Here is a 14,981-nt window from a genome sequence, read left to right as displayed (position 1 = left end):
GTAACCAGAGCCACAGCAGTGACGGCACCGGATCCTTAACTCGCCGGGTTGTAATTTTAAATATTAGCTTTGCTCCATTATTTTGTTTTCCTCTTTTCAGAACTCTGATTTGTGAACATTATTCCTTTTTTGGCTTCCATTCCTGCTGCTGCTTTTCTTTCCTTTTTAATATTTTTCTTTCTGTCATTTTCCTTCTCTTAGTTGTGCTCTTATCCTTCTTTGGAGCCCTTTATTAATTTTCGTTGGAATTTATTCTCAGTGCAGTTTGTAGTCACTCATGTCTAAGATAATTGTGATGCCTCCTTCCACCTCTTTCCTGAGTCCATTCAGGTTTCTCTTGGTTTCCCCCTGCCTCTGTCCCTTGCTGTTTTTAATTTTACATTTCTAATTCAAGGTGGGTTCCTGTCTCCTCAGATATTTATTCGAATGTTTAATTGTGTTTTTGGAGTATTCAAATTCCAATTTTCGTTGGATTCATGGTTGTTTATGAGGAGGAATTGTATGTCATTGGGTGTTTTGAAAAGATGGCTGGTCTGGGAGTTCCCTGATGGCTCGGTGGGTTAAGGGTCTGGTGGTGTCACCGCTGGTCTAATGGTCCGTCTTCCGTTAGTTTGGCCAAGGCCAGGTGCAGCAGCTGTCTGTTGGCCTGTCTGTCTGGTGACAGACGGGGGGCTGTGAGTCCTCTGATCGTGTGGTCTTCCTTTCTTACAGGACCCTAACCGTTCCCTCTTTCTCCTCCTAACCCTCCCCACGCAGCACCCAAGGGGCCCTGTCCCTTTCTCTCTTGCCCGTTTGCTTCCCAGGAGCTGTGAGTTTGGAGGAGGGCCTCTTGAAGTGGTGTCTGTCCGTTTCCACTGGGTGGGCACGGAGCCCCTGCCCCCAGCCCGTGCTCGCAGCTCAGCCCTCCCCCTGGCTGCCGGGTCCCGATGGGCTTTCGGGCGTGGATGGCGCGCACCCCTGCTGGTGTCCCTGCTCTGCCCCGCTCACCGCTTCTCCCACCCTGGCTCAACCGGAGCGCTGTCTGGGCCTGTGGGCTGGGAGCACGAGGGGACCCACCCTGGGTTTGGTGGCTTTTCTCTCTCACAGGCCGGGTGCTCAGATTCCAGGGTTGTGACTTCAGGGTGTGCCCAGGGTGTGGCTTCATGTGGACGTGACTTTGACCTTCCTGCAGTTCTCTGTGTCTGGAAGGAGCCACAGGGAGGGGAGCGACCGGCCCGCAGCTGCTCCTGACCATCATTCTAGTGTTTGGGGGCCCACAGGTCAACGTTTCCCAGCTCCGTCCTTTGCTGTCTGTTTTACGCATGTCGGGGAGAGTAAAACCCATGAGATACTAGATAAATAAGTCCATTAAGTAAAACAGGTCAATTTAGAAAATAAAGAACAGGACAGATACAGAGGAAAGACAAATTTGGCACGTGATGGCAAGGGTTTGCCAAGGACTCAACTGTGTGGTGGTGCCCGTGTAACAGGCGTGTTTTCTCACTTGGGCGGGAGCTGACCGCCCGCAGGGCTGCTGCAGGGCTCCCGAGGCAGATGGCTGGTGCCGGATCCACCTGCAAAGGGCCGACGCCTGGCCACCTGCAGAGGCCCTCCCGCCTCTCAGCTGGGAGCCAGGGAAACATTGTAACCCCGCAAAGTACGCAGGGTCTTGGGACTTGGAGAGTGAACGGCTTTTGTCCCCTTTGCAGTTCATCTTTAGTGTACGGGCAGCAGAGACCACACGGTGACTTTCCCGAAGGCTGTCAGTCAGGAGCTGTGTGTGCAACTTTCGAAACAAACGAAGTTCGTTTGCTCTTCAGTGTCTGTAAGATAAAGAAGTATTCACGTGTGGATTATTCGTATTAAGTGACGAAAGTATGTCACTCGATACTGAGGCGTATAACTGGTTTCCTGAACACAATTTGTAGGTTTTGTGCATTTTCAGTATCAATAAACCAGTCACAATAGTTGATTACAAGTTTTGGCCGGAATTGTTTAAAATGACTGTCTTCAGTCTGTACAGCTAAGTAAGCATCAGATAGGGCTAGAAATGACGGGGCCTCGTGTAGCTGACGGTGCTTTTTCCTGAAAGACAAAGTGTAAGTCACCCTCTCCAACGTCCTATCAACTCGGGCAGCTCCGCGGGGTCTGTCTTTGAAGCCGAGGTTCAGTAAGTGTCCTGTGCTTTGCGAGGCCATCTCAAGTGGCATTTTGTTTGTGGCAGAAGCGGGCATGCCGGAGGTTGGAAGTGGCCCAGGACGGGGGCTGCCCCCAGGTGAAGGCGCGCCCCCCCGAGTCCTGGGGCAGCCGGGAGCCCGAGTCACCGGACAGAGGCCGCCTCCCCGCACCGAGGCCAGACGGCGGCCAGGGGCGACCCGGTGTGGAGGTAGGTTCCTGCCCGCGCTGAACCATCCTTTCAGTGTTGAGTAAAAAGTGTAAATACCAAGTTCTCATTCATCTGCGGCTCTGATTTGTTGAATAGAGTCTACGGATCGGTGGAAGGAGCCCGGCCCAGCCTTGCCCGAGGTGCCTCGCGGGGGAGTCCGTAAGTGCCTCCCCTTCTTGCTGTGACGTAGGAGACAGACTCGTGTCAAATCCTAGATCTGTAAAGCAGTGACCGTCTTTCTAAGGACTGAAGCAGGTGCAGTAAAAGGTGCAGATCGATTTAGGCTTTTCTTAGGATTCCACTGGGGTACAGACTTGTTGTTTCCCGCTTCAGATTGGAAACGGAAATTGAAAATGCATTTAAAATTCTTTTTCAAAACAAGGCTCCGGTCCCTGGATGTGGTTTAAATAGAGACTGAGGACATCTTAGAGAAAAGTGCTAATAACCTCATTTAATTATCGAAATCGGAATCCGTGTTGTTTTTTCTCTTCTCTCTTTAAGCTTGTCTTTCGTGTTTGTATCAACTTCACGTAAACCACAGGTTTCAGAAGGAGAAACGCAGCATTCACACCATGAATGCAAAGTAAAGGGAGGTCTTAGCAGGTTACCCGCGCCAGGTCTGTCTCCTGTGTCGGGCAGAGTGTGATAAAGGGCTCCTTTAGTGTTGTGGTGCCTTTCGTTACTCATTTTCAGCTCGCTCTAAGAGCACCTTGCTGTGTTTGAAACCTCTGTAGTTCTTGGTTTGTTTGTTTTTTTAATTTAGATTTGCTGTCTTAATATTGCCATAGAGTTGTGTTTAATTCCCACATAGAGGCCAGGAGTGTGTGTGTGTGTGTGTGTGTGTGAGAGAGAGAGAGAGAGAGAGAGAGAGAGAGAGAGTTTCTAGGACTTCCCCCTAAAGAGCTTTAGAGAAACACGTTGCTGTTTTGGAAGCAAAAGATTGAGTCACTAAGTTATAGAGCTCTTCACCTGACACATGGCAGGTGACTGTTTTACAGTGAGAGGCAATGGTTTGGTTTTAAACCAAGGTCTGGAGCTGAGTCCGTTGTCGCCCACGTCAGCCTCTGGTGAGATGAAAACAAAGGTCACTGGCAGCCCCCCCCCACCCCCCCCCGACCCCCCAGCCCGTGAAGATGTGCTTTTCGACCGCTTACACGCTGTCCTCGGGAAGATTCCCGCAGCTTCTGTTGCATTTCGTAGTATGATCCTGAGTGGCAGTGAGGTCAGAGATCCAGCACCTTGAACTGACTGTGTTTCACTTAACCCATGCAACTGCCAGACATCCCTGGATTTTGAGTACACGGCGTGTACCTGAGAAATCTGACCCCGGTAGGGGGGTTCATCGCTGGTGACTCACCAGCAACCCTGCTTGTCCCCAGCCCGTTTCCCTGGAATGTGCCTTTCACATCCCCCGTCTGCTGGGCAGACACTTGAAGTATAATACGGATTCTTCACGCTCTGAGAGGCTGTGTTCTGGTATGAACGGCACAAGAAAAAAAAATTTGGCTGAAGCAACGATTGGATCATTTAAGCTAATGCTCTGTTTGCACAACAGTACCTGTCTGATGAGGGTTTTCCTCCCTTCGTAACTCACTCCCAAGCTGGCCTCTCTGTGTCATAGGCAGTGAATCTGTGCATAGAAAACCCATATTGATATGTAAATATATCATTTTCTGTTAATGCTCGATATTCTTTTCATCTAAATTTCAGAAACTGACTTTAAAAAATCAGTTTCTCTTTATTTGTAGTTATTCTCAATAAAATTTCACCCAGGCTCGGGTGATTTAATATTTACACCCACTGTTTCTAAAAGTCTTATGTAAATAAAGATTGAAATGTGAATTTGAAAAGTCACACCTCTTGATATTTGAACAGACTATAGCTGCATATATCTTCTTTTTCTAATAATATGGCTAGTTTCTCTCTGAAGCTTTTAAAATAATAAGACCCTATCTTTGTATTCTAGAACATAAAAAGGCTCAGTGTTAAATAAAAAGCAAATAGTATTTTTAGAAATGCAAGATCCCAGGGAGAGGTGCTTAACCGCAAGTCACCAATGGGCAGCAATTCCAAATTTCAGAAGACTTTATTAGCACGCAGCTCCATTCACAGCGATGCACCTGTCCCTGAGAGGGAGCTCACGGTGCTTCTCTGCTTGTTTGGTGCTTTTCCCTGAGCACCCCCTTTGCCTCTCAGTTCTCTGCTGGGTCTCCCACTCAGCGTAGCAGCCGATCTGATCGGTTCTGCTCTGGGCTCACCTGGCCGTCTCAGCTCGCTGCCCGAGCCCCTGTTGACGTGCTGCTGCAGAGCTTTGCCGGGTTTCTAGTCTGAGTCACTGCTTGGCTCTGCAGGGGCTTTCCCATAGACCTCCTCAAACCCCACTCCAGGCCGGCACGTGGTCCCCCAGCTCACTGTCGTGGGGATGGCCATTCCGGCTGGGAGTGGTCGCTGTTGGGTTCCACTCCTAGTGCAAGTCATTGTTTAGGAGCAGCTCCTCTTGACCCCGAGCCGCTGCCTGTGTCTCAGCAGTTGGAACACAGCCGCCCCCATTCTTGGGGTGGGCCGTGGTGTTACGACTTTGGGTGACTGCCCTCCCCGGGGCAGCCCACCCTCTGCTGGGCACCGTCCCGAGCGGGTGCCCGGGGCAGGGCTGATGATCGCCATCTCCTGGGACTCTGCTCCCCGCACAGTGGTCCCAAGGCTGGGCTGTGCCTTGCAGCCGCCTTCCTTTCTCACTCAGCTCAGACCCCTCGGCCCAGGGGTCCGTGGGAGCCAAGGGTAGCATGGCGATCACGCTTGTTTTGCAGATTCTGCCCATCAGATGCAGCCTGGCGAGGCGGTGAGAAGTCCCACAGGCACCAGGCAGAGACCCGTGGTGGTGGTGGTGGTGGTGGGGGGGGTTACTGGCAGAAAAGTAGGAAGAGCAGCTTTAGCCTGTTGGGTAGCAGGCAGGTGCTGTGTCCTCAGCACCCCCTTTTCTGGGTGGTGCCTGGCCTCTGATGCTCCCCAGCTCCTCAGGGAAGGGGCCACCCTCAGGGTTTATTGGGTCATCGTGATGGTCCCTCGTCTGTCGTCTCTCCGCTGCGTCCCCCACCCTTGTCTCGCCTGCTGGGGGCTCTGGAGTCTGCGGACACCAGAATGCTGGGGGCAGCGGGGGAGCCAGGGCATGTCTCCCCGACCCCCACCAAGGCAGCCTCTCAGCCCCTCCCTCCAGGGTCCCAGCTCCTGCAGAGTTGCCCCCTTTGGTCCCAGCTGCTGCTGGGCGCCGCTGGCCCTGTGGTCATGCCATGTTCCCAGGGGCTCTGCTGGGGGAGCATCTGCCTCGCCTGCCCCATGTGGCTTGTCTTCCATCTTTGATGTAATTGAATCCCATACCCTCTGTTTGAAGCTCTTCTGACTGGACCCAGCCTGGCTAGTCATCTAAGGAGTGGACAGAGCCTCCTGAAAATAAGAAGCTTGCTGTTTTAGACAGAGGCCTCCGGGTCCGTGTTGCCCATCCTGAAGCTGAGGTTCTCAGCCCAGCAAGCTCAGCATTTGGGAGCAGCTGGCAGTGCTGGTCCCAGCTGTGCATCCCATGGGCAGAGCTGAAAACCTGGGCCTCAGGTTGAAAAAGATGGTCAGGCCGTTTATGTTGCTCATCAGTGCTCTTCCTTTGTGTCTGTTTGGCTGGGATTTCCGGGTTTCGTCACCCAGGCTTGTGAATTGCCACCGAGAGGCCTCGGCGCGGAGCGCGATGTCTTGGGCGTTGTGGATTTGCCTCCTTGCTCCCAGCCCCACAGGTTGGTTTTGGAGAACAGCCTGTTCATTAGTGTTGAGGGCAGACTCTAAGGGAGTGGCCTTCGTGAGTGTCTGTATTATTCACTGTTTGACCTTGAAATCCATTGCCTGACAGGTGGGGGAGGGGGAGGCAGGTGACGCGGGAGTTGAGGTAGAGGGCGGGGCAGGGGGCGGGGGGCGGTCTGGTCGGCTCTTGCCGTCTGGATTCAGTTTTCCCTGTAGAGGCAGCAGCAGGAGCCCAGGTATGATGATCCTGATTCTAAATGGATGTGTTAGTTCCTTGTATTTCTTTTTATCTCCAAATGGGTGACCTTTGAAATACTTGCTGTATATCGCATGCACCTGTCTTATTGGTAATTGCTTCCTGCATCGATAGCGTCTATACATACTGCGCGGAAAACAGGAATGGACCCAGAACCTGGTGGAAGCAGGATTCTCCCCTCTCCTGGGCCGGCGGTCATGGCAGGGGTGCTCCCTGTCCCCAGGCGTCCAGCCGGGACCAAGGGCCAAGGATGAAGACGCAGTGTTCTACGGAGATTAAGGAAGGTGGCGTGCAGTGGCTCACTCTTTATGTCCCGTGGCGGCAGCGGTGGCCTCTGGTCATCCTTCCTTCTCACGTCCTCAGAGAAGAAAGCACAGTCACAGAGGGATCTGCGGGCACTTCATCAATGGTCCCCTACGACACGATAGTGCCCTGGGCACATGCTCCTGTAGGTTTGCCAGGGATCCTGGAGTTCACTGGACAGATGAGGGGAGTGAGGTCCACGGGGGTTCAGGGACCGGCCTGCCGTGCCCCGTGGTTGTGGCAGCCTGGGGCTGCAGCGCCCACACCAGCCCCCTCCTCTTCTTGCTCCCCTGGCCGGTCTGGGCTCACAGCCCCCCGTGCCGGCGTCACTCCCGGCCTCCGCACAGCGACCCCGTCCAGCGCCGCCTGCGACGCACAGCCGTGTGGTTCTGGGTCCTCGTGGATGTCATTCCCAGACGCAACGAGAGAGCTTTCTGGGTGAGACACAGGGCAGGATTACTCCAGGATTACTCCAGGAGTAAGCTGGCCACAGAGGAGCTGGGCTGGGTCCATTCGAGCCAAATGCAAATCCCCAAATAGATGAGTTTGAATGGACTTGCTGACGAAATCTTCAGATACAGCTTCTGACAGTAAATATTTTCGTTTTCTCTGGAATACAGATACCAGAAAAACAGTTTAAAATTGTTGAAGTGTGTTGTTGAGATATTTCCAGGCTGTGAAGGATCAGAGCCTTCAAGAGACTGGAAGATCAAAACTAAAACTCCTTTCTCTAGGAAGGAAAGTCACACTCTGAGGAGACGGGGAGATGGGCTTTCACAGGAAAATTAGCATTTTAACAAGAATTCAGTTTAGATCTATGTGGTAGACTAAGGTAATATAAATGAACCCCCTCCCGCTGCAGATAAAAACGTGCGGTATGTATCGTAAGTAAGATACGGTCGAGCGTAGGTACAGAGAGGGGAGCGGTCGATGCACCTGGGTCTCTGGTGGCTGCTGCCAGGTCCTGGCCTCTGTTGGGTTTGGGCCTGGAATGGGCCCAGGGCTGCGGCTGGAATGCTGACGTCCAGGGGTACATGTGACTTTGGCCAGGGGAGGTGTGGGAGCTAGAATTTGGACCCTTGCCTAAAGTGCTGTGTCTTGAAGGTCGGCCTCTGCCTTAAAGGGGATCAGAACTTAAACTGCCAGGCTGTACATGGGTGTGGACTGCACGCTTTCTGTGTCGCAGTGGTGCAGGAAGCAAAGCTCAAAGCCTGAGGTGAGAATACACAGAGACTGTTAACGTCCTTAAAGCCCTGGGTAGGGCAAAGACAGAGTCTTCTCTAGACACGCTTCCACCATCCAGAGCCGGCAGGGTTCATGTGAACAGCTGGCACTGGAGGGGGGGGTGTCACCATGGAGTGATGGCAACCACGTAAAGAACCTGCCGTGGGGTGGGGGCGTCAGGGACTCTAACACACGGGAGACTCTGAATTACTAAAAGAACCTGAGGTTCGTGCTAAAGATAAGTATTTTTTTTTTTTAGTTTTTAATGATTGAAAAAGAAATAGAGCCATAATGACAGAAAAGGTCAGTATGAAAAAGGAGTTGGGAGATTTAAAAAACAAGAAAACCTTCTGAAAGTGAACAATGTGGTCATTGAAGTAAAAAAACCAACGAAAACCCGTCAGGTTGGACGCCGTGGAAGACAGAATTAGTGAACTCGGCGGTTCGATCTGGGAAGATCATCCGAAACCCGGCAGGAGATAAGGAGACGGAAAGTGCGAGAGTATGACCAGCAGTCAGAGGGAAGAATGAGAAGGTCCATTCAGAAATCCAGAAGGAAGGCACTTAGAGAATGGGCGAGGAAAAGACAAGGAAAAGCATCTGACTTGAGAAGATTAACGGGGAGTTCCTGGTGGTTTGTTGGGTAGGACTTGGCGCTTTCACTGCTGTGGCCTGGGTTCAGTCCCTGGTCTGGGAACAGAGATCCCATGTCAAGCTGCTGCATGCTGCAGCCAAAAAATAAATTTTACAAATTAATTTTTTAGAAAGTAAAGGCTAAAGGCTGAGAATTTCCCAGAATTGAAGGAAGGTATGTGCGGCCAAACAATTCTGAAGCAGAAAGACAGGGTGAGGAATGCACCTGCTGGATGTCAAGATTCATTACCAAGCTGCGGTGACTGGCCAGTGGTGTTGGCGGAGGGGTGGACAGACGGACCAGTGGGTAAAATCAAGGGCTTTGGACATGGATATGTGACAGCTGGCTATATTACAGAGAACCTGTTGTAAGTCAGCTGGGAATGACCACTTACTCGATGAATTGTGCTAGGACAACTGGCCATCCACATATGAGGAAAAATAAAGTTAGATCTCTACCCCACACAGAGATCAATTTGGGGAAATTGAAGAACCTGAATGTGAAAAAACCCAACCACAAAACATATCTTTACAACTTACAGTAGAAAGTGTAGAAGATACTTAGGACGTTAAGAGGATTTATCAAATCAAGTCAACCCAAAGGGAAAGGACTGGTGTATTTGACTGTGTACCCAAGACCTGTTGCACAATCAGACTTCCTCCTTCATATTTAAGAAGATTCCTTGAAGCAGGGAAGAGACACTTGCAACGCGCAGAACAGAGAGCAGCAGAGAAATGTGGCGATTCAGAGATGAGGCAGCCCAGCCAGCCAGTGACCGACCGTAAGCGGATGTTCCACCTCACTAGCGATGCAGGGCATGCAGATTAAAGCGTCAGATCAGCAGAAGCAGAGATGTGTGGTGATGGCAGTGGGGGCGGATGTCGAGTGGAAGCGTCTCGCACCTCAGCGGAGCCAATAAGACCTGCTACAGTGATGGGAGCGCAGGTCTCTAGGAAGGGTCAAGGCCGGTGTCCCCGTGACCGGAAGTCTCAGTCCTAGGCGTGTACGCACAAATGCCCAAGGAAATACGTGTAAAATAATTGTAGCATTGTTTGCATGGCAGTGAGCCAGGAAGAGCATAGCTGTCCATCAAGAGGAGAAATGGAGGGAGTTCCCATCGTGGCGCAGTGGTTAACGAATCCAACTGGGAACCATGAGGTTTGCGGGTTCAATCCCTGCCCTTGCTCAGTGGGTTAAGGATCTGGCATTGCCGTGAGCTCTTGTGCGGGTCGCAGACGTGGCTCGGATCCCAAGTTGCTGTGGCTCTGGCGTAGGCTGGTGGCTACAGCTCCGATTAGACCCCTAGCCTGGGAACCTCCATGTGCCACGGGAGCGGCTCAAGAAAAAGCAAAAAGACAAAAAAAAAAAAAAAAAAAAAGAGAGAATGGAGAAGTGAATTGATGTTTATTCAGCGAAATATACACAGTAGTGAAAATGAGCTTACAAAAGGAAATTACGGAAGGGTGTGTATAGAATGACACCATTTAGATATAATTTTCAGTATCTAAAACACTCATACATATTAACAAAAGAATAGAACCATTCCTGAGAATGATAGCCATCATTCTACTTTGGGAGGGAGGGCTCAGATACAGCAGGTTTTCAGTTATATCTATAATGTTTTGTCTCTTAAGCTACGTGATGGTTCATAAGTGTGTTATATTGCTGTCTGTCCTTCTTTGTATTCCTGAAAAGTCACAGTGAGTCTAGCATGTGACATAGCTGCACATCCGTCGTGGTCATGGTGAAACTGAAGGACATTCGAGGCAGAATCCTGGAGAGAAAGGCCTCGTTTCCATGAGGGAACAGTGATGTGACGGACGGCAGACCTCCCACTAGCAGCAGCAGACCCCAGGGACCTTGGAGGAACCGCTGAAATGCAGTGATGTGTGCTGAGCTCAGGAGAGTGCCCCTGTGAGAGAGCCTGGTCCAGCCAGGAGACGGGCTCTAGAAGGGGACAGGGCCTTTGGGCGGAAACATCCCATTGGCCCTGTGGACTCCTTACCCCATGGAGAGGTGTAGCCAGAGGGGTCCCTCCCAAGCAAAAGCCTGCTATTGAAGTGAGCTTGGATGGAGCAGGGGACGTAGATAAATTCTTACTCATTGGTAGTAATTAGGAAAAGGACCCTATTGGCTTATTTCTTCATGTGGATTTGAGTTACAGTCTAATGTCCTTTATTTATTTATTTATTTATTTATTTACTTATTCATTCATTCATTCATTCATTTAATGTTCTTTTCTAGGGCTGCACCCATGGCTTATGGAGGTTCCCAGGCTAGGGGTCGAATCGGAGCTGTAGCCGCCGGCCTACACCACAGCCACAGCAATGCAGGACCCGAGCTGCATCTGTGACCTACACCACAGCTCACAGCAACGCTGGATCCTTGACCCACTGAACAAGACCAGGGATCAAACCCGAAATCTCATGGTTCCTAGTCGGATTCGTTAACCACTGAGCCACAATGGGAACTCCTAATGTCCTTTAATTTTAACCTGAAAGGTTCCCTTCGGTATTTCTTGTGGGGTAGGTCTACTGATGACACTTTTTCCTCTGTCTTTGTTAATCTGGGAAGGTCTTAATCTCTCCTTTATTTCTGAAGGACAGTTTTGTTGTAGAGAATTCTGATCGACTGAGCACTCTGAATTGTCATCCCATTGCCTCTGACTTTCATATTTCTGGTGAGAAATCAGCTGTTGGGAGTTCTCATTGTGGCTCAGAGTTAATGAATCTGACTAGTATCCATGGAGGATGTGGGTTTGATCCCTGGCCTCGCTCAGTGGGTTAAGGATCCAGCATTGCCTTGAGCTGTGGTGTAGGTTGCAGATCCAGCTCAGATCTAGCATTGCTGTGGCTGTGGTGTAGGCCAGCAGCTGCAGCTCCGATTAGACCCCTAGCCTGGGAACCTCCATATGCTGCGGGTGCAGCCCTAAAAAAGCAAAAAAAGAAAGAAAGAAAAGAAGAAGAAAAAAAAAGAAACCAGTTGTTAATCTCACCAGGGATCCCTTGTACGTGATACCGCACTTCTCGCTGCTTTTAAGATTATTTTGTTTTTGACAATTTTTTAATGATGTGTCTAGGTGTCTCTTTGGACCTGAGTCTCTTTTGATCCTGATATTAAAACAAAAACTCTTCAAAAAAACCTCCTGCTCTTGCTTGGTGGAAAAATATTGGAGGAGTTCCCGTCGTGGCTCAGTGGTTAACGAATCCGACTAGGAACCATGAGGTTTCGGGTTCAATCCCTGGCCTTGCTCAGTGGGTTAAGGATCTGGCATTGCCGTGAGCTGTGGTGTAGGTTGCAGACACAGCTCGGATCTGGCATTGCTGTGGCTCTGGCGTAGGCCGGTGGCTACAGCTCTGATTCGACCCCTAGCCTGGGAACCTCCATATGCCGCAGGAGTGGCCCAAGAAATAGCAAAAAGACAAAAAAAAAAAGAAAAATATTGGAATCATGTTTTATCAGAAGTGATGTGTCTCCCACTCTTGCTTTTTTTTTTTTTTTTTTTTTTTTGTCTTTTTGCTATTTCTTGGGCCACTCCCGCGGCATATGGAGTTTCCCAGGCTAGGGGTCAAATCGGAGCCATAGCCACTAGCCTACGCCAGAGCCACAGCAATGCGGGATCCGGGCCGCGTCTGCAACGTACACCACAGCTCACGGCAACGCCAGATCGTTAACCCACTGAGCAAGGCCAGGGATCGAACCCGCCACCTCATGGTTCCTAGTCGGATTCGTTAACCACTGCGCCATGACGGGAACTCCCCACTCTTGCTTTTAATACTGCTTTGCAAGCCCATCTGGACAGGCAACAGGCGCATTAATTATCAGCAGTACGACTGCATGGCAGGCACCACTGACCTCTTCCTTGATGGCTTTATCAGGTCGGGGGCTCCGTGCCCACACAGCCCCCAGCAGACTTGCCTCCAGCGGCTGGTCCCTGCCCTCGGGCCTCAGACCTCACTTCTGCATCGCATGGGGTGGGTCCTTTTCGGCTGACTCTGGGGTCCGAGCTTCGAGAGGGGGCTGCGGGAGGGAGGAGTGAGCATAAGTGTAGGGGAACTCGAAGTCGTGCCAGGGAAAAGCGCCTGAGTGGAAGGTGCCAGTGCTTTCAGGTTCATTTGTGGGAAGATGCTAGATCTCGGTCCTCTTCCTCGTGTGTGGCCCCCTTGGACCAGCCTGCTTTGCCCACCCACTGCCTGGCCCACCGCTCCCTTCCTGGCCTCAGCTGCCCAGGGAGCCTGCCGACTACCACCGCCACCACCACGCGTGGCCTCGGAGAGCAGGGAGGGGCCGTGGAGCCACACTGCTATTGGCTGGGTGGTGACAGGTGTGGTAGAGGTTTCCAGATGCCGGACAGGACCTCGTTTCATGGTGGCACCGAGTCTCACCAGGGTGCCCCCGGCCGTCTGGTTCTTCCAGCTACTTCTGCGGGTGGAGGTGAGGAGACAGGAGGTCGGCTCCTGGAGGCCAGGGTGGGACTCGGGGAGGCAGGGAGGCAGGGCAGGGCCACCGGCAGCGAGCCTGCAGCAGTGCCTCTGGGTCGAACCCATGTATTGGGACAACATCGTTTTAAAAACTTCTGTGCATAAATATATAAACAATGTTTTCATTCTCTTCCCTGTGCCCCCATAGAACTGTCGGAGAGAAAGGAAGTAATATTTATTAAAAACATTCCACATGCCAGGCACTGTAGGGAGTGCTTTAAATATCTTAATTATAATGTTTTTATGTAGATTCTGTAAGTATGTACTTACCCTGAAAGTAAGCATCAGCTCAGTCGTTTGCAGTTCGGTGCTTTGTGTCGTGAACGCCAAGCCAAGGTCAATTAATTCCACGATGTGCTGTTTCGTCACTGCAGGGACACTTTAACCACACCGAGAATCGGTAGAAGACGCAGGTTGAAAAGGAAGATTCCATCTGTGGTTTTGGACCCTCTGTGCTAGCGGATGTCACCCCCCCTGGAGGCGTGTGGGTGCCCCGTCCACAGGGCAGCTGCTGTCCCCAGCCGTGGGTCTCCGCCGTCCTCCACGCCAGAGCCGGCAGCCCCTGTCACTTCAGAAGCACCGCCACGTGGAACTGCTCACCGAGCCTCCTTTCAAGGGCATCTTGCTTGAGAAGGAGATCAGTTGCATTGTTTAAAAGTTTAAAAAATTCAGTATCACGCTTCCTGTGAGGTTCGAGGACCCTGTGGCTCATGGAAGCGTATCCAGATGCAGCTCTGTTTTATACTTTTCTATCATTTGGTGGACACACCCAGGTCTTCTCATGTCCTCTTTTTTAATGAAAAGTCCTATTTTTGTATTCAGAATGCTCTGTAATCTTAAATTGAATTTTAGTAAATACCGCACTCCGGTCTGTTGTGTGTGATTCCGCAGCTGGAGTTGTCAGGCACAGGCCCACTTCTGTATTAAAATGGAAGTTTCTCCTTTTCTCTTGGGTTTCGGCGTGTCGTCTGCCTGTGGAGGCTGTGGCCTTGTTCCCTGGGTCTGCAGGTCGCCTGGACACAGGTCCTGGCAAAACCGCTGGGCTATAGGTTTTGCTCTCGGGTCCTTTCCTGGACAAGCCCCTGCTCTGCCTGTGTCCCAGAGTTTCCACGGGGCCGGGTTCCCTGCCAGAGACCGACCCAAAACACGCGGTTCCATAAGCAGCCCCGGGGGGTCACGGAGGAGCTTCGTCCAGGAAGGACGGCCGGGAGGAGACAGGGCGTTGGCATTAACAGTGCCATTTGTGTGGATGGTCCAGGCACAGGGCACGTCGCCAGGCAGCGGGACAGACTGACTTTTCTGCCCCCAGGGTCCTTGAGGGGCTCCGGACATCTCACCCCAGTAAGATCGCAGAGCTGTGACGTGATGAGGAGATGCCGGTCAAGGCTGATGGGGAGAAAGGGTTGAGATTCATGGTCTTAAAAATACATTTTTAAAGAGCTATAGTTTGTTGCTCTCTTTTCAGAAGGAGCCATCAGTTTTTATGGGAAAATGAAAATTTTGAGATGACAGCATTTGTGTACAAGCTCTTTTTCTTTCCCCCAAATTCATGGGGAGAAGAGGTGCCCCGCCTTCACACCGGGGGCTTCGCTACCTGAAGCAGCTCACGGATCGCCCTGGCTGATCTTGTGGACGGAAAGCTTTTCTGGGCAGGCAGAGCCCCGAGCAGCGCCCTGCCCGGCAGAGGGCGGGCCCCCCCCGATGGAGTCGGGAGGGTGTGGGGTCAGGTCCCTTCTCCCCTCGACGTCACCAGCGTCTCCTCCTCGCTCCCGGCTGTGAAAGGGTCCAATGAGGACATGTCGTTAGCACGATCCCCAGGAGCGAGCGCAACGGCCTGGCCGCTGCTCAGGACCCATCCCCTGCCCGCCCCACGGCCCCTCTGACGCCCGAGCAGGCGCTCCTCTCTGGAGCAGCGCACCACCAAGAGGCCTGACA

At 51.7% G+C, this 14,981-nt stretch overlaps 1 protein-coding gene across 3 annotated transcripts in view; it reads left to right on the top strand.

The window, feature by feature from the left end:
* C14H10orf143 (chromosome 14 C10orf143 homolog) overlaps nucleotides 1-13,993 on the top strand; it is a 37,668-nt gene extending 23,675 nt beyond the window's left edge. For all 3 annotated transcript variants that reach the window (XM_084996790.1, XM_084996789.1, XM_084996788.1), the window contains 3 exons: nucleotides 2,204-2,365; nucleotides 2,462-2,524; nucleotides 13,421-13,993. In XM_084996790.1, coding sequence (XP_084852916.1) covers nucleotides 2,204-2,365; nucleotides 2,462-2,524; nucleotides 13,421-13,450 — 255 coding nt within the window. In that variant the 3' untranslated portion in view covers nucleotides 13,451-13,993. The remainder of the gene's footprint in view (nucleotides 1-2,203; nucleotides 2,366-2,461; nucleotides 2,525-13,420) is intronic.
* The last annotated feature ends 988 nt before the right edge of the window (nucleotides 13,994-14,981 follow it).

The sequence above is a fragment of the Sus scrofa genome, chromosome 14, assembly GCF_054392235.1.
Source record: "Sus scrofa isolate SSC_HxYL_T2T_F1_AM1 chromosome 14, Sscrofa_HxYL_maternal_Yorkshire_Landrace_v2.0, whole genome shotgun sequence".
NCBI lineage: Eukaryota > Metazoa > Chordata > Mammalia > Artiodactyla > Suidae > Sus > Sus scrofa.
Note: the sequence above shows the minus strand (reverse complement) of the source record. Positions and strands in the feature narration are given on the sequence as shown.